The 21,743-nt window shown below is 51.6% G+C and overlaps 3 protein-coding genes across 7 annotated transcripts in view; 2 read left to right on the top strand and 1 right to left on the bottom strand.

Moving 5' to 3' along the window:
• dock1 (dedicator of cytokinesis 1) overlaps positions 1–3,546 on the bottom strand; it is a 101,338-nt gene extending 97,792 nt beyond the window's left edge. For both annotated transcript variants that reach the window (XM_029135555.3, XM_029135557.3), the window contains exon 1: positions 3,174–3,546. In XM_029135555.3, coding sequence (XP_028991388.1) covers positions 3,174–3,216 — 43 coding nt within the window. In that variant the 5' untranslated portion in view covers positions 3,217–3,546. The remainder of the gene's footprint in view (positions 1–3,173) is intronic.
• Positions 3,547–4,473: 927 nt separating this feature from the next.
• On the top strand, positions 4,474–15,299 carry c19h10orf90 (chromosome 19 C10orf90 homolog). Of its 4 annotated transcripts, none has more exons than XM_029135562.3 (11): positions 4,474–4,627; positions 4,794–5,491; positions 5,974–6,037; positions 9,856–9,926; positions 10,412–11,423; positions 12,369–12,509; positions 12,585–12,685; positions 12,770–12,926; positions 13,279–13,342; positions 13,426–13,516; positions 14,993–15,299. In XM_029135562.3, exons 2-11 carry the CDS (start codon positions 5,087–5,089, stop codon positions 15,029–15,031), a joined length of 2,145 nt encoding a protein of 714 aa, XP_028991395.1. In that variant the 5' UTR covers positions 4,474–4,627; positions 4,794–5,086; the 3' UTR covers positions 15,032–15,299. The 4 variants fall into 4 exon arrangements, with proteins under 4 accessions (XP_028991395.1, XP_028991394.1, XP_028991392.1 ...); XM_029135561.3 differs by having other exon boundaries at positions 4,479–4,627; positions 4,716–5,491; XM_029135559.3 differs by having other exon boundaries at positions 4,485–4,978; positions 5,063–5,491.
• Positions 15,300–17,059: 1,760 nt separating this feature from the next.
• Positions 17,060–21,743, top strand: part of LOC114845872 (disintegrin and metalloproteinase domain-containing protein 12-like) — a 39,560-nt gene continuing 34,876 nt past the window's right edge. Inside the window, exon 1 of the mRNA XM_029134427.3 lies at positions 17,060–17,510. Coding sequence (XP_028990260.1) covers positions 17,411–17,510 — 100 coding nt within the window. The 5' untranslated portion in view covers positions 17,060–17,410. The remainder of the gene's footprint in view (positions 17,511–21,743) is intronic.

Genomic DNA, 21,743 nt, shown 5'->3' with positions numbered 1-21,743 from the left:
AAAGGTGTCGCCCTCGTGCACGGAATATTCTGCTTTAAATGGAAACCGCTCCCACCGCGTAAAAAGCAAGATGCATAAAACAGGGGCGACTCTACGTCGGCGGCCATATTTCACGGAAAATAATGTCAACACTTCACACGGGGTAATAAACGAGGCAGGGAATTTACACACAGAGTCAGGATTTATGTAGCAGCCCAGACTGCCTTTTAATTGCAAGCATATTTGTCAGCTCGCTGCAGCTGTGGGTGGAGGCTGGTGGCCTCGCGTTCAGAGTGGGGGCTTCGCAAATTACTCAGGGCCCCAAAGCACAAAACTGCATCTCTATTTTTTTTTTTGCGCCGCTGATGTGACTCACTGCTAAACCGCTCCAAATGAGCACAGACCTGCAGGTCGGTCGAGCGCCGGCTCAGGGTACGAATCATAGCTGCACTGGAGTGAACGTCTGAAGCGTCTGAAGCTCGGTTTAATTGTCTGTGCGCCGACCCACAGGAAGCGGCGCTTCCCCGGTGCAGATCGGACTAAGCAGCAACTGTCCAAACAACCGCAGCGCTTTCACCGCTCAGAGCTTCTCGCGACGGCGCCTGTTCTCAGGATCATTTAGGCCCATGTGTGGAACCAGTGAGTACTGTTGCTCCACGGTTCCTTGCTAGCTTTCTGCAAACGCAACCTTCAAAAGTAAGAAACAGCAACATTGTGATGAAACAGAATTAATGAGACAACACTTGGAATTAGCATCAAAAAGTACTTTTGCTAAATGGATACCAGATGTAGGAGACGGCTCTAAACATTTCCTGGAGGTCCCGTTTAATCACGTCTGAGACGCCTTAAGAACAACTAGGCTAAGCTTCAAATCGCTTTGATTTGACAAGGAAAACGAAGCTGTAACGAAGATGAATAAGCTCGAGGTCGAGGCAGATATGATTTCACGATTCCTTCGACAAATGAGTACGGCCCCAGTGATTTTTGTTAAAGAATGAGGTCAGGCCCGAACCTCCAGCTTCGTAAATGTTGATGTCTTCTCTCGCTTCTCCACGTCAGCTCAGCTAAATCTGGGCAGCATTCTGAACATACCAGTGCAACTGAAGACATTGTTTGGAGGAGGAAGTTGAGCCAATGCCTCAGGGTAACGCTACAAAGATCCAAAGTTTGTTGCCTCTGGTGGGACGAGGAAGATTCCAGCCGCATCTAACAACAGTTTCCAAAAATCACAGAGAGCTCCTCACATAGCGAACATCGCTCAATTGTCTTATGGCTCTGAATGAGGAGAAATATCTCAGTCCTCAAACAGAGCAACACAAGAGTGAGAAACCAAGGAGGTGCTGCAGTTTCTCGTAACTCACAAAACACCCGACGGCAGTGCATGAATAATTGCTTCTAAAATGCCTTAGAGAGGCTCCATGGCGGTTGATTGGTTAGTTTTGCAACATTCTTATATTTGGTCATTATGACAAATACATCATGGGAGGAGCAGAGCACGGAAAACAACACTAGATGAAAATCAAATATTGTAGCTTAAAAATAAAGTGCATAGTACTTTTATCTAAGAATTTAAATATATGTTTGTATAAAAATACCAATACAGCAAGAACATGCCTTTTGGATGAGGGAGCTATGTACTGATGCCAAACAACAGCAGTTATGCACACACACACACACACACACACACACACACGCACACACGCACAAACACGTTATATCATGACTGGTGTTGAAACAGCTCATCACTGGAAACTTCAACAACTATTTTAATTGTTTCCTGGTTCCAGCGTCTCCAGGGAAAACACGCATATAAATCACTGTCCCCCGTAAACTGTTGTTTTCTTACATTTATTCATGACGAAAGGTTGTTTGTAAACATTTAAGCAATGATGGAGATAATCTGCACGGCTTTATCCATGTCAGATTTGGATAAAATCATAAATAGTGTTATGTTGTACCTCACAACACTGTTGGTTTATTAACATATCAGTAAGGTTTTATTACAGGCAAACTGGTGAAGCTGATTAAGCAGATCACTTCCCAACACAGCAAGAAAGAAGTAAAGACAAGAAAAACGGCAGTGTTTCATAAGTCATTACTTTGACACCACTCTGTGAGTGTATTCCAGTATTAGTTATCTGCAGCACTCATGCACCACTCGGCTCTTAAGTTACAGACTCATTTAAAACACAGTCAAGCGGATGCAGACCTGCTCGCTAGTGCATCCACTGGTTTGTCAGGTGTGGACCGAGATGCCAGTCAAAGCTGTGATGTCACCGGCTGAACTTTCATCAGTCAGCATCACAACCCCCCCCTCCCACTAAGGTGGTGTTGGACACTACGCAGGTTAAAAACAACACAAACCAGATTCTTGTGTAAAACACACAACAGGCTGCACTGACGGAGCCACCGAAGGGTTTTCCTCAGAATCCCCCCAGTGGACCATTGTTCCTAAAACTCCTAATGCTTACAGTGATTCTCTATGACCGGGCGATGCACGAGGCTGCATGAGATGAAAACATAATGCAAAAGAGGCGCAGTGCAAACAGCGCACATTCTAAGCGTCAGTAACAGGTCAATCAGTGATATTCAAATCCAGCCGCCGTCTATGTAAACAAGTTAAACCTCTGTGGTTTGATGCTAATTAAATCAATGTTTTAGCAGCGGCTCAATAAAACACAACTACTGCGGAAGCTGAGATTGAAGCCCGTGTACACATGACAGCGTTGTAGTACTTTTCCTGCTGAACGCAGTATTCGGGATGCGTCGGTGTTTACAGGTTCCGCCGCTCACGAGGAAGTGGCCGCAAACAAACAATCAAGGCATTTTGTGTGCGACGAACAAAACGACGCAGCAAATTCACTTTGTAGCGAAGCTACGGTTACTTTGTAGCGGAGGCCCCTCGGCACAGGAAACAGCGCTCAGCGAGGCGCGCCTCGAACAATTCCCAATCCCCCCACACACACTCACACACACTCACAAAGACACACAAGCCCGTTGGAGTTTACGGCAAACTAGCTGGAAAAGTCCCAACGCACGAGCCTCGCCCCGGCGCTCTTTAAGAAAACCCCCAAACGTGTGGCGGGAGTCAAAGCGGACAAAGCGCCGGCCCCGTCTCCGGCCAGTCGTCCCAAAGTTGTGCCGCGAGCGCAGGGAGCTAAGGCGAAGCTAACGATGGCAACTTTCGTACGCACCAACGCCGTACTTCTCCCTCTTGGTCGGCACCCAGCGAGACATGGCCACGGTCCGGGCGTCCCCGGGGCGTCGTGTTTCCCAGCGAGGCGGAGGTCCGGACGTGACCCGCGGTCGTCGCAGCGGACTTGTCTCAGTGTGCTCGCAGCTCCGGGGAGCTACTCCGAGCAGCCATTTTCCGCCAGTGACAGGACGCTCCGCGAGGGGGAGGACGGGAACGCGAACTTTTCACGCGCTCACTCGGGCCGAACTTCCAGCGGGGCGGAGACGTCCGGGAGCCGCGAGCCTCCGGGCGACTGGACGCCGACGAGGAGCGTTCACGGAGCAGCAGCTACTAGTTTATTTCCACTACAATAAACAACCTGCATAACAGAAACCCTGTAACAATAGAAGTGATGATACAGATATTAACACTTTAGAGCAACTACAAATGCATTAAATGTTAAATGAATCTTTATTTTCAAACTTTTATGAAATGACAGTTCCTGTCGTGTGTTAATTCGGCACGCGCATGTGTCATTTTGGACCCTAATCGTAGTCACGCTTAGATTGTCCGTTTGATTGACCCAGCTGCAGACTTGTGGTCTCTGTCCATTTCCTTCCTGCTTGACGATGAAGCTGCGGGAGCCTGGTCCGAACCCGAGGCTCTGAGCGCTGATGTGATGGGACTGATAAATATGGCTTCGCAGGCCCGTGTGTGCCAAATAATGAGGCATCAGAGGGCTGCACCTGGTGCACGCATTTTCATATTAGACATGATCGGTCTTCTTCTTGCCTGCACAATGCTGCATCCCGTGGCCGCATCATATCACTGGAGAGCTCGTGAGTTTGAAAACCCCACGCTGTCTTTCCATCACCTGCCACATCGGCGTATGACCAGCAGGGGGCGCTGCCGCATTCAAGCGTTAAAGTCCATCATAGTTTATTAGCCTTGCTTAATATGTTGCTGATGTTGCAAGCAGACAAAACACACACTCCGCACGTTTCTCACCTTGGAAAGGTGTCTCAAAGCTAATCAGAGCAGTCGATATTTAAACTATTGCAATTTTATCTACGTCTTGGAAAGATATCCAGAGAATGTGACTCCACTGAGTCGCTTTGAGAGACATCTGGGTGCTGTGAATCCACTGAGAAACCCTGAAATTCATTAAACATCAAAGCTTTTGGGAAGAAATTGTATCAGTTCTAAATTAAATATGCAGCAAACGCTTGCTTTCTGCTTCGGGCGAATCCTTCTGCTTTGTAAATACCCTCCACTCATGCATTGTGGGACATCACGTGACTCCCAGTTATTTCTCCAGCAGGACACTGGTCCGTTTTTCCAAAGACGGCCTTGCCCAAGTCACACGGTTTAAATAGAGGCTTGAGGATAGCTGCGCCTCATCACCAGCCAGCGACCACGAGATCACAGCGAGGAGCTGAAACGGGGACTCCGACAAAGCCGCGCTCTAAGGCAGTAAGTGAATTATTGTGTAACGCGGATAATCTGCTCATTAGTGGTGTCTAATCTTTTTTTTATCAGGAAGTTTGATCTGATCTTTCAGCTTTACCGATCAAACTGCTTTAAATGGAGCTCTTGTTACTGTAAGAACCGACCCGTGAATGAGCTGTGCTCCTTTCAGCCCGCCTTCCTCTGCGCTGGATGCTCAGTAAGTCCTTTGTCCGTTAAAGCATCCCTCTCACTGCTCCATGCATGGGTGGAGACGGTACTAGTGGGTACCACCTAGTTCATACCAGGACCGAGACTCTTTACAGAGGCCAGAAGAGACTTGGAAGCAGGTGAAAACAAATGGGTGGTCACTCACCGGTAAGTCACAGCTCTATGATTGACGTGTGGGGTGGAGCAAAACGAAGGGCTCATTCTCTTCATCATGTCGGATGTGAAACAAAGATGCCGCCCGGCATCTAGACGGCCATGGCTCTCCGCAGGGGGGCTCCAGAGGACGCCCGCCTCCCACGCGCACCCCGGCCCCGCAGCGCCGTGGACGGCCGCCAGCTGGACGCCTGGCTGGAGCACCCGCGGGGGCTGCGGGGCGACCCTCCGGCGGGCCCCGGGCCCCGGGCGGCGTGGCCGCCGGGGACCCCCCCCCTCGGCGGGCGCTCGTCCTCGTGCGGGAGCTGCACCCAGTGTGGGAGCCTGGAGTCCCTCCACAGCGGCCTCCTGGCTCCTCCGGAGGCCAGAGGGAGCTGGGAACGGGCTCGTCTGGTGCAGGCTGCGAGGAAGCAGCAGCCCCAGATCAGCGGCCTCAGCCAGGTCAGGACCGGGTGGCTGCCGGTCCAAAGCAGAGTGACCGTGGTGTCGGACCCGTCTGTTGGGCAGGTAAATGCACCGTACACAACAGTATGCTCACAATGTTCAACGCTCGTTGGCTGTTTTCTGTGATTCTCTCATGTTAGTTAGACAGCGGGAGCTCTGCTTGACTGAAGGTAAAGTGCTGTGTAATGGGCTGCACACACACACACACACACACACACACACACACACACACACACACACACACACACACACACACACACAAACAGCTCGCTCCGCAGGAAATCCCCGCGTTGTCAAAAGGTTCGCGACTCACTTCGGAGCTGCGGCGGCAGAGATTGAGCCCCGCGCCCTCGGAGAATGCAGAGGAGCTGATGGGAACTCAAGGGGAGCGTTTCACAGCCAGCTGATATCACTTGAGAATCAATACGTTGCCGCTGTCGACTGATGCACTAACCTTTTGCTGCCGCAGAGAAGGTGAAGTCATTTGAAATTTGCCCTAAATGTACCGTTATTGATATGTGGCTGTGATACGTTGTTGTTTCCAGGTCAAAGTGAAGCAGCCCATCACCCCCGTGTTTCAGAGGTCACGAGCGCCGCCCACGGCAGAAGGTGCGTACGGCTGCGCTTCAAGCCACACAGCTGGAGTTTCTGCTGCTTCAGCTCCAAGTCTTATCAACAGTCAGAATCCTCGTCGGGCCTTGGAGCCTTCGCCCACACCGTCAAATGATGCAGGCCTCGAGTGTCACCTGTGAACAGCAGACAATTCCCAGCGTCGCACAAAGGTTCTGTTTCCACTGATGTTTAGTTTGTGATCAGTGCCAGAACCAATATGGCTGCGAGGCAGCTGCAGGGTCCGGCTCAGCCGCGTGGAAAACAAGCTTATTTCAGGCCTGACCTGCTGCACAGTTTACCTGCCTCTAATCAGCTGCTTGCAGCAGTGACGCTGCTGGCCTCGTTCAGACACTCACAGAGACGGACTGACTGACTGATTCACTGACTGACTCACTGATTCGCTGACTGCCCGACTGATTCACTGAGTGACTGACTCACTGACTGACTGACTGACTCACTGACTGACTGATTCACTGACTGACTGACTCACTGACTGACTGATTCACTGACTGACTGACTCACTGACTGACTGATTTACTGACTGACTGATTCACTGCCCGACTGATTCACTGACTGACTGATTCACTGACTGACTGACTGACTGAGTCACTGACTGCCCGACTGATTCACTGAGTGACTGACTGATTCACTGACTGACTGATTTACTGATTCACTGACTGACTGACTGATTCACTGCCCGACTGATTCACTGACTGACTCACTGATTTACTGACTGACTGACTGATTTACTGATTCATTGACCGACTGACTGATTCACTGACTGACTCACTGATTCACTCATTCACTGACTGACCGACGGATTCACTGATTCACTGACTGACCCACTGATTCACTGACTGATTGACTGACTAATTCACTGACTGACTCACTGACTCACCGATTCACTGATTCACTGACTGACCGACGGAGTCACTGATTCACTGACTGATTTACTGATTCACTGACTGACCGACTGATTCACTGACTGACTCACTGATTCACTGACTGACTCACTGATTCACTGACTGACTGACTGACCGACTGATTCACTGCCTGACTTACTGATTCACTGACTGATTCACTGATTGACTGACTGATTTACTGATTCACTGACTGGCTGACACACTCACTCACTGATTGATTCACTGACTTTGGGACTGACACACTCACTCACTGATTGATTCACTGACTTTCTGACTGACTGACTAATTCATTTACTGACTGACTCACTGATTCACCGACTTTCTGACTGACTGACTGACTGACTAATTCTTTTACCGACTGACTCACTGATTCATGACTGACTGACTCACTGATTCTCTGACTGACTGATTCCCTGACTGACTGACTGACTGACTGACTGACTGATTCACTGACTGACTGACTTATTCACTCACTGACCGACTCACTGATTCACTGATTCACTGACTGGCTGACTGACTGACTGACTGACTGACTGACTGACTCACTGCCCGACTGATTCACTGACTGACCGACTGATTTACTGACTGACTGACTGATTTACTGATTCACTAACTGACCGACTGATTCACTGACTAACTGACTGATTCACTGACTGACTGACTGACTGATTCACTGACTGACTGATTCACTGACTGACTCACTGATTCGCTGACTGCCCGACTGATTCACTGACTGACTCACTGATTCACTGACTGACCGACTGATTCACTGACTGATTTACTGATTCACTGACTGACCGACTAATTCACTGACTGACTCACTGATTCACTGACTCACTGATTTACTGACTCACTGATTCACTAACTGACTGAATGACTGATTCACTGACTGACTTACTGATTCACTGACTGACTGACTCACTGACTGACTGAATGACTGATTCACTGACTGACTTACTGATTCACTGACTGACTTACTGATTCACTGACTGACTGATTCACTGACTGACTGACTGACTGACTGATTCTTTTAACGACTGACTCACTGATTCACTGACTGACTGACTCACTGATTCACTGACTGACTGATTCACTAACTGACTGACTGACTGATTCACTGACTGACTGACTTATTCACTCACTGACCGACTCACTGATTCACTGACTGATTGACTGACTGACTGGCTGACTGACTCGCTGATTCACTGACTGATTCACTCACTGACTGACTCACTGATTCACTGACTGATTCACTCACTGACTGAATCACTGACTGACTGACTGACTGACTGACTTATTCACTGACTGACTTACAGACTGACTCACTGATTGATTCATTGACTGACTCACTGACTTACAGACTGACTGACTGACTGACTGACTTATTCACTGACTGACTTACAGACTGACTCTCTGATTCACTGACTGGCTGATTGACTGACTAACTGATTCATTTACTGACTGACTCACTGATTTACTGACTGACTCACTGATTCACTCACTGATTCACTCACTGACTGACTCACTGATTCACTCACTGATTCACTCACTGACTGACTCACTGATTCACTCACTGATTCACTGACTGACTGACTGACTGACATATTCACTGACTGACTTACAGACTGACTCACTGATTGATTCATTGACTGACTCACTGACTGACTGATCATGGTGTTCTGGATGGATTCCAGCCAGCCCTGAACCACGTGCTATGAGGCCTGAGGAGCAGACAAAGCGCGGCAGCTGTGAGGAGGATGGAGGGGAGGTTAGATAAGCAGCGACTCAGACTGAAGGTAAAGGGTGTTAATCTTTCAACGTGACAGTCCCACACTCGCGGTTTGATCTGAGGTTTGATCTTTCCACCCTTTGCTTGTTCATACATATATTTTCCCGGCAAGGCTTCAGCTGCTAAAATCAAATCAAGCATAGTGTGCACCTTAAATGTACATGTACAGTCTTGTTTCTCTTCTCATATGCTCTCAGTTGCGTCTGTTCCTACTAACACGTCTGTTCAAACGTAGGGATGACCTTCTTATGGCTGTTTGCTCACTGCTCAGCCACAGTCAAATCGGCTGTTTCACATCCGAAACCAAATTAAACTCCAAATCTGAAGATCCAGCCACCGTTACTCACCAACAAATGATTCTTTATCAGCCTTTGTGGATGTTGCCGGCAAAAGTTTTAATCAGACTCAAGGTCTCACGGCAGACACTCGGTGCCCTCTCCCTCCATAAAAGCCACATTTAACAAACTTAAAATGGCCGGATGTTAATGAGCAAATGATAATAAAATTGGATGGTTTGCACTGAGGGCCTTCATGTTTGGACGGGCTGGCCAATTCCTATTCTGCTCACACTAACCATTTAGATAAAGCTCACTAGCACCAAGAATAAATTGGGAGGGTGGAGACTTCAGAGGGTCTTTGCCATATGGACACACTTCTTCATTTTCCTCGGGGATATTTGAGAGCAGTCGGAGGATGTAATGACAGGAGTTCTTTCAGCGGGGCCCAGTCTGGTGCAGGTTTTGTTATAGGGGAAGCACAACAGGCAGACGCCGGATAATCACATTTGCTAAGTGGTGCAATTTTCACCTAATCTCTTGTTGTCATTTTAAAAAATGAAAAACACAACGGATTATCTGCGCGGCGTTCAAGGGTTATCCCGAACGGCGAGGCGGTTGCCATGGCGACAGCAGCGGGCCGGGCAGGCGGGGACGGGGCTGCGATAGCGTCTCAGTCAGGGCTGAAAGGCAGCGCTGTCAGGCTGCGGCGTCTCCTGAGTTAGCAGAGGAGCGACTCAGGGCCGGAGTCGGATCCGCCGCACGGCGCCGGCGTCATTGACGCGCAGCCGGACCGACGCGTGACGCTCGTTTGCTCTGCCCGAACAGATGGAGACGCGGAGCGGCGCCGCGCCGGCCGGGGTTCCTCGGGCGCAGGGACGCCTCCCGATCCTGAACAGGTACCTGCTCGACGCGGCGCTGTCAGATCCCGTGTGACGGGACTGAACGCGACACACACATCCGGGCCCCATCGGCGCCGTCAGAACCTCCGAGCCCTGGCTTCTTTGCCTCTCCTCTGCTGAAGATAGAGCCTCATTGTTATTCTGTGAGGGATAAGTCACGCTGTGAGCTGGCTTTGCCACCGGGGCATTCACTGTGTCAAGCACGGGGAGAGTCATCTGACTAAGGAACAAACAGCAAAGGCCTGAGGACAGACAAGACAGCTGACCTGCTGTTAGAGAGACGTCGCCGTCCTAATCTGCGTCATGCTCCGTTACGCTCCGTCTTCTTGAAAACAGCCAAATGCAAAGCATCTGTTTTATTGTCTTGATTAATGGCGAAACACTCGCAATAACATTAACAACGACAAAGCAGAGGGGGGGGGGGGGGGGGGGGGGGGGGGGTGGGGGTTCCAGGCATAATTAAAGATCTCTTTTATCTGTAGAGGCCGGAAAACCGATGGTCTCCCGCGACGGAGGGCGACAGACCTGTGAGCTGGCAGGTGCTGCGGAGGGGCTGGAACAGCAGCAGAGGGCCTGTGTCCCCTGGAGGCCCCCCGGCCACGGAGCCCCCCGACAGGAAGACAGCAGGCGGCCCAGAGCCCCTCCGTCAGGCGGCCGCGGCTCCGCCCTGGAGTCGACGGGCGCCGCCGCCAGGGCCGAGCGCCGCCGACGCGCTCCAGTCTCAAACCGCCTTCAACGGGAGAAGTGGCGTGCTGCCCGTGAGGGCCACGGCTCCTCTGTGCACAACAAACACGCAGACCAGCTCTGCCGCCTTCTCCTCCCTCACCGTCTCCTCCAGGAAGGTGGGCCGGTCGGCCAGCCTCCCCGGGGACGCGGACCCGCCGGGCCCCCGGGTCACGGTGCGGCGCGGTGCCGCCATAGCGGAGGTCGAGGAGCAGAGGGTGACGCGCGGCGCGGCCCGTGCGGCGGCGGACGCGGTGGTCCTGAGGCGGAAGGCGACGGTCATCAAGGTGAGCGAGCGCGGGCAGAGGTGCCGACACAGCTACACGGAGGGAGTGTCTGCAGACAGCGGCACGTGGAGCGGTCCTCAGCTCAACGCAGGGCCTCAGGGTCAACTAGAGTCCACGCAGAGGCAGCAGGCGCCTCCACGGGCGCCTCCACGGGCGCCTCCTGCCCAGCCAGGCCCAGGCGGAACCGTACAGAGATCCACTCTGAGGATCGTCCTGAGTCACCCCTCTCCCAGCGCGGCACCCCCTCCCCCAGAGGCCCCTCCTGAGGCTGTGGGACGGAGGTCGGTCCGGCCGCTGAGCTGGTACGGCGCCGGGGCGGGACACGCCGCGCCACCACCCGGAGCCAGGAAGTGCAGCCTGGACCTTCCGCCAGAGCCCAGCGTGAGCGGCTTGACGAGCAGCGGAGCCGGTCGGCCAGTGGGCGACAACACTGAGGCTCCAGGGAGCAGAGCACCCCCCTGTTTAACTCTTATCGAGGCACCAGGTACGTCTCACTGTCTCCCTGTCAGCACTGACTCCTCCTGTCTCTGATCTCCGCTTTCAAAGGATGCAGTGTCTAAATATACACTTCCTCTGCGCCTGTTGTGTTGGAGCTTCAAGTTGTTTCATTCTGGGGCCGATCTCTAGAGTTTGATATTGTCTTTCACCTTTGATGACTTATTGATAAGCCCTATTAGAAGCTATTGGGGTGTCTCCTTTATCTGCTGCAGCAGGCAGTCACGCTGGATTTCTGCACTAATGTCAAACAACAATGCCTTGACTCAAAGGCCCCTTTGGCACCTAGCGATGCCGTCTCATTTTCACCTCCTTTCAGTTTCCCACACACCTCTTTGTGTGTCTAATCTATTCCACTGGCAGCACACGGGGAGGCAGATAAATCACAAGCCGCTGAAGGTGGTGAAAATAAACTATCTGGATGTGTGTAAACCCTGCAATGCAGCGTTTACGGTTACAGTTAACCATTTGCGTGGGGCTGGTGGGGGCGGGCGGCCGTCGGCCTCGACCGGCAGCGACGAGGGGAAAGCACGGCCGCGGACAAGGAAGCAGCGACAGCAGAAGCAAGCAAACACACAAACACAGACACACAAACACTTCTTGTTTCCTGGAGCAGCGCAGGTAAAACAGCAGCTGAGGCTGTTGTTTGGATGCTGACTATTCAGGTAAACTGGTACAATGGGGGGGGGTCTTTCCACTGGGCGAGTGTTTTTCTTAATTCATGATGTCTTTTCTCTGTGTGAAATTAATAATTATTTTTAATCACATTCATTAAGAGTGTCATTACTTAATTAGCGAGGCCCGAGGCAGCGTAATTCAGATTCAGCCGACTACAGTCGACCTCCACACGAAGCTGCGTTCCAGCAGCTCAAAAACAACCAATGTCACAGTTCTGCTCCAACCTCAGTAACATCAAAGCCCCCCGCGTTCTCAGATCCCCGCTCGCGTCAGACTCCGGAGGAAGTGCTCGCCCTCAACGCGGCCGCCATCATAGCAAACATCAAACTCCAACGGCAACTGAGTAAGAAGACAACGCAGCCGGAGACGGAGCGGACCTCTCCACAGGGAGAAGCAGGTACTCGCGCCTCCTAATGTGCAGCGTGTCCTGTAAAACCCTCCACACTGGAACTGTTTGCTTTGTTCGCCCCAGTGACAGATGAGAGGAAAAGCCCTGATGGCGGCCTGAGTCGGCCTCCTGCTGGACTCCTGGATCTGGGCCCTGAGGGGTCACCGGCCCCCGTCTCCCTCCAGGTGCGTTCAGAGCCCCCTGGGACGTCCAGAGATGGAGATGTGTGTTGTCAGAGGGAACCAGAGGGACGTCTTTGCTTTTGGCAGGAGGCGCTGCAGAGGTCCAGGCCCGACTTCGTGGCGCGGTCCCAGTGCCGGGTGCGAGAGCTGGAGCGGAGGTCACGGGAGAGAAGGGAATCGGGACCTCGGACGGGAGCCGTGGAGCAGAGGTGGACCCGCCGCGGCCGCGCCGCCGCCCTCAAAGGTGCCGGATCCGCCCTCATGTGATGTTACAGCACAGACACACAGTCTGCTGTGTCACCTCAACTAGTCCTGGAGCGGCGAGGACTAGTTCAGGGGCCTCAGCATCGGAGACGCACACGGTGACCTTCAAACGTCATTGTGCTCCTTGTGTAACTTCTGTCGGATGAGTCTCTGGCTTCACCGTGAACCATCCAGACTTTAAAGATTCATGAGCAGCACTTTGCAGCTCTTTCTGCCCTCTACTGGCCGTAGTGGCTCAGCGCTGGCGTCCAGTTCATGGGACGTCTAAATGCTATGGAATCATTCACAGCTTCAACGCATTCACCATTGTTTGCGTGTGTCCACGTCTCCAGAGAACGCTTTAAATCCCAGCGATGGAGCCGGTAATGGTGGAGAGATGCAGCTCGGGTCCAAGCGGTGGGTTTTTAGCAGTCACTGCATTGTTCCCGTCTGTGGCTCCATCACCAGTGTCTTCATGAAACTGACTGATCTGGTCTCAGGCTGCTGGAGGAGGTGACGGGGAAGAAGGAGGACGAGCAGAAGAGCGAGCCGCTTTTGAGCAACCGGCAGAAAGTGGCGCTTTTCAGAAAGGTAATAATGTTTGTGTTTGTCTGTTGATAAAAGCGACGCAAATGAAGCAATTAAATCCAGGCGCAATAAACAAAAGGAATGTTTGCATTGAAGATTTCATTTTAAATCAAGCTTTTTTGTTTAGTACATGATGAAATTCGTCTCACAGTGTAGAGGATGTAGTGATGGGGTTTAATTATTCATAGTCCAAACATCAAATGTGTTTTTGATGAATATACTTATGTATATGTAGTATAAGTATAAGTACTGATGCTACAAACTGATAATGTTCCTCTATGAAAAACGAAAAATGATCAGTCCTTCTCGTAAATCTTCCAGTCTTCGTCTTCTCCTATTTAAGGAGTCAGAGCTGCCGATTTTGATTTCCCCGAAGTTTTATGAATAAAAAAAGAGGCAGTGATTCACCAAATCCCTTAAAATATGGAATAAAGCAAACAAGCTCAAAGCAGCCTGCCACAGTGTTAACAAGTACTTACTTGCGGAACAGAACAGAACATTAATTGTGTATATGACCCACAGGCGATTGAACAAGCGCTAACACACCTTTCTCCTGCGAGCTCAATTAAACCTGGCAAAGGAGCGAGCGTTTGGCAGTAATGGCCGACGCTAAAGTGCTGCGCTGATGAGATGGCGTTTTCTCTTTTCCACAGCAGCGCGCTTGTTGGAAATAATGGCTTGAAATCACCTGTCAGTCATTTATTTACTGAAAATCCTGGAGCAAACGGGGTCCAGTACATGAGGTGAGAGATGAAGAACGACAGGCTGAAAGGGATGCGGGGCACATTTAACACCTTTAATAGCAATGCATGATCAGAACGACTGAGGGTTTGTGACCTGAGGGAAATACTTTGCAGCCTGTGTCAATTAGTGTCATTTAACTAAATCTAAACCCAAATCAGTTCATTATTATTCCACTAGAGGTCACTGCTGCCTAATATTTGCTCCTTTCTCGCCCCCTTTTAATCAGTTTGGAGAGAAAAGCTAATCTTAACTAAGAATCCTTGTCGTTTTATTGTTGTGATGGTCGATAATGACCCCGTCTAGAGGACAGGGCTTGATTTGCTCCATGAATTCCAGTCGGCCCTGTTCGCTCCGCGCCCGCACGCTTTCTCCGCATGTGGAGAGAAACTGTGAACAGCGGCATTGTGTCGAGTGCATGAGGTCCGAGCTCTACGTCAAACAATGGGCCCTTCAGTGGCAGACAGAGCCCCGGTGCCCACACACACACACACACACACACACACACACACACACACACACACACACACACAGCCTTTCCACCCACACACTGCTGCTGTGGCAGATAACGAAGGGGAAAAACGGGGGGTGGTGCCAGGCGATCCCGAAGGCCCTCAAACAGCAGCTGGAAGCCCGGACGCTGCGAGTGAGAGGGTGGAAGGGATCCGGCTGCTCTACTGACGTGGGCATGTGTCAGGACTGGAACCGTCCACTGACAACACCGTGTTGTTGTTGCAGAAACTGTTGGATCACCTCCTTCAAAGGAGCAACAGCTGAATTAGTGGCGGCGATGATGACGATGATGATGATGATGATGCGACGAAGCCTGAAGTGTTCATGACGGACCGATGAGCCGGCGTTTTGACCTTTGAGTCTGATGCTAAGAAATCAATGTAGGTCATGAGACAGCTCTAGTTGACCTTTGACCCTCGCTGGCTTGTCTTGTGTAACGTCGTCCCATTTGCTGTATCACTGCCATAGCTTGTTTTGCTGTTCGCCTCGCATGTTCTGTCAGATGCACAATAAAAAATGTTGATAGGCCGCGTCCCATTTGTTGTAGCTCCGTGTTTCTCTGCCAGCGCCTGGGAGACGATTGCTGATAAAAAAGCCTCTTTATCCCCATCGTGTTGTTATTTGTTACACTCCAGCTCCGCAGGGACTCGGCTGATGGGACGTCTGAAGCGGTCAAGTATGATATTCATCTTTACTCTTGGCTGCGAATCGCCTTTCTCTGCAGAAGCAGCCGCCGCCGCCGTAAAGCGTCCTCACGCGGCCGCGTTCCCATGATCGCACGCAGCTCGTTGTGCTCGACGGAGGCGTCCAGGACGGCCCTCCACCGCCGGCCTCATTAGACCACTAATAGCACAGGGAAGCTTGAAGTGGGCTCTGTCATCACTCAGTGCCAGCTATTAGCTGGAAGATGGAGGAATGTGACCTCTTCTCACTGGCAGTGCCCTGCTAAAGGACAGTGCTGATTAGAAAGGAGCTTTTGTCCCATGATGCACTGAAGCCTGACACTGCAGCGCGATAGAGAATGGATTTATTCACCGAATAAGTCGTCAAAACAGAAACTTCCTCAGTCGTAAACAGTTATTTGGCCATAAGTTAAAGTTATCACGCGATGCAGCTGTTTGTCCTGGAGAAGAGACACCTTTACAATGCAATGTGCTATAAATGTTGAAGGTTATGTATTTCATGTGACTTGTGTTTATGTAGATATTTCGAAATGTGCTTTACTTGACTGCAACATTTGTTCCTGAGCATCGCTGGAAGCCTGAGCTCCATTAAACTCCATAAAGCGGCGATTTCCTGCAGGGTACCGTGCGTCCTAGCACACGGCGCTCCCTGCACCTATCATCCTCCTCCAAGCAGCCGCTGATTCTCAACAGAAAGAGGAAAAAAATCCAGCTTTTCGCAGGATCCTCCAGTCGATTTGTTGGGTTCCGGTGACATTAGCATGCATTCCCTTGACTTTCATTCACGTCTGATGCAGGTAGAATCAAATCGAGATATTGCAGTTTTTGAACACCGTGACACTCGGCCCCCTGTAGTTCTCATTTCAAACTGTGTGAGGCATCAGTATCTACCGCTGTGACTTTACCGGTTTTGAAGGATACTTGAAATGCTAAATGTTAATTTTCTCCCCCTGGGGGAATAGAAATGCCCCCGGGAAACCAGCCTGCTTTCCATTATTGGATGCAAACACTTTCAAGCTGGCTGGAATGAGCTGTAGCCTCACATCGTGTTTATTTTTGCAACAGGACCTTAAAAAGTCAAACAAGCAAATTAAATGTACTCGTTTGTGTTTGAACGTGTGGAAGCAAAACTCCTAGTGAGTGAAATCAAAGGACAAGGTTAATTCCAGCCACCTCCGACTGAACAACAGCATGTAGAGCGTCCTTATAAGAGCTGAGTGACGGCTGTGGGATGATGTGCGCATGTCAAGTTAGCAAAGATGCTAAGAGAGCAGCCGGAAGTCAAACGACTTGTCTTCAAAATGAAGCATCTCAACTTTTTAATACCTTTAATACCGAAATACGATACAGTCTTTAAAATAATTATAACTAAAATCTACACTGCACGGTTTGTAAACCCAGTTTTCATTTTACGTATTATAGAACATATACTAAAACATATATAAATACAGGTCATATTGGTCTGTTTTTGTAAGTATTACGCGTATTTTAACTTTTATACTAAAACGTTTTGCTTTGAAAGGCTTAACCGGAAGTCGTCGCCTTTCTCTCCATTCTGGGAAACATGGGGCTCCTTGTGCCTTTAGGACCTCGCGGAGGTTTCATTGAAGCACATGGTTCTCACTCATAAGACACATCTCGCTAGTAATTGCCCGGAATCGGTGCCGTTCGACGGACGCGCAGCGGCAGCGGCAGCGGCAGCGCCGTCGTTCCACTTCTTCCGTCTGCGCGCCTTTGACTTCTCCGCGTCTTTGAATGGGGAAAGTGCGCGCGGGGCGCATCCGCTGTGCTCGGGATTTCCACGGTCATTCCCACTCCACGTCGCAGAAACTCGCCTGGTTTTTGGGGCTGGGGGGGGGGGGCCGCTCCGGCGCGTCAGCTGTTGCGGGGCCGTGATTGTGCGATGATCGCGCCGCAGTGAGCCCGTTGACCGCGGCCGCGCGCGCTCCCGCCGGGCACCATGAACCCCGGCGGTCTGAAGTTTGTTATTTTCACGGCACTTCAGGCTTTTTTCGTGTCCCTGTCGGTGTGCGACGGTGCGCTCCTCAGACCTGCTGAAGGTAAGATGCGAGGGGTCCAATTAAATGTCCTCTTTTCCTAAAAACACTCATGCGCAAAAGTAGTAGATAGTTAATATTGTCTTAATCATAAATGGGCAAAACATGAAAAAATGTATTTGTATGCACCCCCCCTTCTGTGTGTGTGTGTGTGTGTGTGTGTGTGTGTGTGTGTGTGTGTGTGTCGGCTGCTGCACGTACTCTTTGCCTGTGGATGCATCATGTTTTATGAAAGCCTTTGTTAGCAGCAGATTTACAGATCTCTAACACATGTTTGGCCAAATGAAACATCTCCAGCGTAAACAGGCCTCCTCTTATCCTCTCCGCGCGCGCGGAGCATCCAATCCAGCGCGGCGTGGACCACGCGCTGTATAATTGATGCTGCTCCAACTCCCTTCGGAAACGCGTGGCTCCACTCGAGGCGATTCCCTTTCTCTCACGCGCGTAAATGACTCACATTGTTGGTTTGGACTTGAGATGCGGACGCGGTTGTCGCGTTGGAGCGAAGAATGGGCGCTTGTTACGTGAAGCCGTCCCTCTGGGCTGCGGCTCGCGACATGTCGCTCCCCGGTGCCCCACGCCCCCGTAGGTGTGAGTGCTGAAGCCCACTGAATACTTCCACAGCTGAAGACGCCGGCAGCCGTGAAAAGTCTAGGGAATTTAATAACCAGCATGGGCGAAATGCGTAAAAGTGCAATTGAAGCATGAGGAAGTTGTTCATTTATTCATCGGCAGCTCATTATCATCAGATGCATTTTTCCATGTGTTCATCCAGACATATTCACCTGCTGGGGGGTGATTTAGGCGCGTTGGGTGAATGTTTACTGGGAGCACTGGGTTCACGCTAAAACACGCCGACTCCCAGTTTGCAGCTTGTTATTCAGGAATATTGTAGGAATTTGGGAGGCGCCGCTTCCGCTCCGTGCCCCCTTTCGCTCCGCTTGGAGCCGCAGGCCGCTGAGGCAGGACGGCGGCCAGTCAGTCTCCACGCGGTGTGATGTTTGCATGAATATTTGACGGCGGCGCTCCCGGAGCCTTCGTGTCGGCCGGGGATCGCTCGTGAGCGGCTGACACACTTTGCGTCAGCCGGCGTTTTCGCAGCCAGCTGCACCGTCTGCGCCTGAAGCGCGGCACGCGGCTCGCGTGCCGCGCGCTCAGACAAATGAAAGTTGAGCTGAGAATATATTTTTGGCCCGAGTTAAAAAAAAAACACACAACACAGTCCTTTAGCAAACGGCGTCCTCCCCCAGAGAGACGTTATCGCCGCCATGCGTCCTCTCCAGTCAATTTAGCGTCTCTTTACTATGAATGGATTCACATGCTCCAGATGAAGGATTTAAAACATTTAAGAGCCGTGCGGCTGCTGAGGAGGGTTCCATCAGGACAGATTGATCAACCAGTTGCTGCTTCTGTGCAGGAGGAGGGGAATACGCTGCACTGAGCTCATGTGACCCCAACATGTGTTGCATGTGTTGCTGAGAGGCAGCGCTGGACTTGTTTGACCCTCACAGGCTGAAACTCGATGCCACCTCTGCACTTTTCCATCGGACTCTCGCACCCGGAGGGGTCAAAGGTCACCAGAGCTTACGTCCCCCGGCGTCTTCTCCTTCGTCTGGTCACAGAGGGTCATCTGTTGCATGCGTTTGGGATCACTTAAAGGAGCAAAGAGCTTTTCAGTGATACGTTTTCCACCTTTGGAGCCCGTGCGCCTCGTTGCTGAGGTCCACGGACCCGGGGCGCCGTCACCCACGCATGAACCCCCTGCTGAGCCCAGGGGAACCCTCTCTCTCTGTCCAATAGAGCGGTTATGTGCTGACATCAGGCTCGTGTGACAGTGAAGGAGTGAAGGTGAGAGAGCGAGCGAGTACACAAAGTAGAAGTATTTAGCAGTAGACGGAGTCCAACAGCCCCCACAAACCCTCAGCCCGTAAATCCCAGCGTTAACAACTCCTACCGCTGCGACTCTTGACACACTGAGACCTCATTAGATATAATTTTAACGTCCCCGGACCGGGCCGGCTGTTGGCAGTGGAGCGGTGCCAACATCACCCGGCCCCTTTCAGCTCCAGAACCAGGGACCCGGCGACCCATCGGAGAGAGGATGAAGAGGTTGCTGTAGAAAATGAGCCGCGACAGAGGAGGAGTTTGAATTGTTCGGCCTTTCAGCCCCTCCCCCCTCTGAGTTTGATGTGTCCATCACTCGTGATTAAATCAACGCTGACCATAAACACGCTCCAAGTTTCCGCCGCGGGCTGATGTCGTCATGTGGCGCCCGTCGCTGCTCTGATGAAAGACACCCACCGCGGCGGCGGAGAGCCGCCGTGATCCTGTGATCGGGAACACACGTTCATATGGAAACGGGCAAAAGTTGTGTTTTTTAATCTTTTCTATTGTCTCAGTTCTGCTTGAAGCCTAATTCGCTCCACGTGCTCTTAATTCAGGCCCGTTTCCTCGTGGACGCTTTAGAAGTAACCCACCATGTTAAACAGGTCCTTCTCCTCCACGCTTGTTTTTCCCCATCGAGGCGTCTGTGATCGTCAGAGTGTCCTTCAAGCTGCCAAAGGCGGCGGTTTTTGTCTTTAATTATGTAAATATGTACGTTTATATAGATATTCCCCCACTTAGTTTCCTGGTTCCTTCCACTAAAGATGAATGGAGGGAAATGAGGCGTTCGAGCGACACGTCTGTGGCCTGTAGACAACAGTAAATAAAGCTCTGGGTGTTGTTGTACCAGTGACACAGTCGGACCCGACCCTCCCAGGCGGCGCTGGCTTTATTGCGGCCGTGTAAACGGCCCGCGCTCTCCCTGCGCACGCCGGAGCGTGGAGGCGCCGACGGAGCCGTCTTTATTAAGACCTCTGTTTACGCGGCGCTTTATTGAAGGTATAAATAAGGCTGTTAGCGCTTTAGCGCTCCCTAAACGCTTCTGTAGCCGCACAAGCAGCCACCAGTAGAACACGTGTGTGTGTGTGTGTGTGTGTGTGTGTGTGTGTGTGTGTGTGTGTGTGTGTGTGTGTGTGTGTGTGTGTGTGTGTGTGTGTGTGTGTGTGTGTGTGTGGACTTGACCCTTCTCAGCTTGAATCCTCCCTCTTTTACCTCCTCTGCACTTTTCCTAGAGGTTGCCATGCAGCCCCCCCACCCCCCCCCCCCCACACACACACACACCGTGTTCTTCTCTGGGACTAATGAGGACAGGATGCTCCCGCTCCGTTGCCTACGTGCCGCCGTCCCGTCCTCAGCGGAGCCTGCTCCTCGTCAACAGGCCCACACTGGTCGAGGACCGCTGCGCCGCTCACCTCTGGCGCGCCGCTATCGCTGTGATGAACTCCAGCCTGATGTTTCCTCAGAGGAAACTCGCAACAAAGCCCAGCTGGGGAGTGCGCGTGTGTCTGATCCGGGTTATTAATGGGGGATAATAAGCAGACTCAGCGCCTTGGCGGCGTGAGTCATGTGAAGAGAGAGGCAGACGGGATGTGAACCGCGCAGGAAGGATGCTGAATCTGCTGCTAGTAATAATCCATGACCTCCCGTGTGTTTGCTGTTTATTTGTGTTTGAATTGGGATTCTGAATGAACGGGGAACAAACGTGTCATAAATTGTGCCGAGACCACACGCGCGCACGCGCGCAAAGTCCTCGATTTTTCACCCGCGACACCCTCAGTCTAAATGTGTTTCCCTGCTGTTTGGAAACGCTCGACGGAGCCCCGGCGCTGGAAAACAAAAACCAAGCAGACGTTTGATTTACGATGTTTGCGCCGAGACGAACGGCGCTAATGCCCCCCACTGCTTCAGCAAATGACCCGCGCTCTGAAACCAGGGAGCTGATTAATGCACAGGCCCCGAACGCGGCGTCCCCCAGCAGCTCCGCGCCGCCGCCGCCGCCGCCGAGCGCCCGTGATGCGTTCTCTATAATCACTCCAGCTTCTGCCGCGGTTAAGTGGCGGCTGCAACCGGGGACGCGTTGTCGGATTTAGGAACAAATACGCTGTTAAACGACTGTCAGTGCAGCCGAGCCTCGGAAAGGGTAGCGGCGCTTAACGCCCTGTCAGAACACGGGGAGGGCAGATAAAAGCGTGCCGGGAGAAATGCCCCACAGCTACGTTTAATCCATGCACTGTTTCCTGGACATGGGAGCAGCAGCAGCAGCAGCAGCAGCAACCTGAGCTGCTCCAAACCTGCGGAGCTGTGGAGGTTCTGCTCCAAACCTGCAGAACTGTGGAGGTTCTGCTCCAAACC

The sequence above is a fragment of the Betta splendens genome, chromosome 19 (assembly GCF_900634795.4).
Source record: "Betta splendens chromosome 19, fBetSpl5.4, whole genome shotgun sequence".
Lineage (NCBI taxonomy): Eukaryota > Metazoa > Chordata > Actinopteri > Anabantiformes > Osphronemidae > Betta > Betta splendens.
Note: the sequence above shows the minus strand (reverse complement) of the source record. Positions and strands in the feature narration are given on the sequence as shown.

Excerpts from the sequence above, each read along its gene's own strand:
- c19h10orf90 (XM_029135562.3), top strand. The coding sequence starts at position 5,087 with ATGGCTCTCCGCAGGGGGGCTCCAGAGGACGCCCGCCTCCCACGCGCA. Across the intron at positions 11,424-12,368 it reads AACTCTTATCGAGGCACCAG|ATCCCCGCTCGCGTCAGACT; the intron begins GTACGTCTCACT and ends CCGCGTTCTCAG. Across the intron at positions 13,517-14,992 it reads AAGTGGCGCTTTTCAGAAAG|AAACTGTTGGATCACCTCCT; the intron begins GTAATAATGTTT and ends TTGTTGTTGCAG.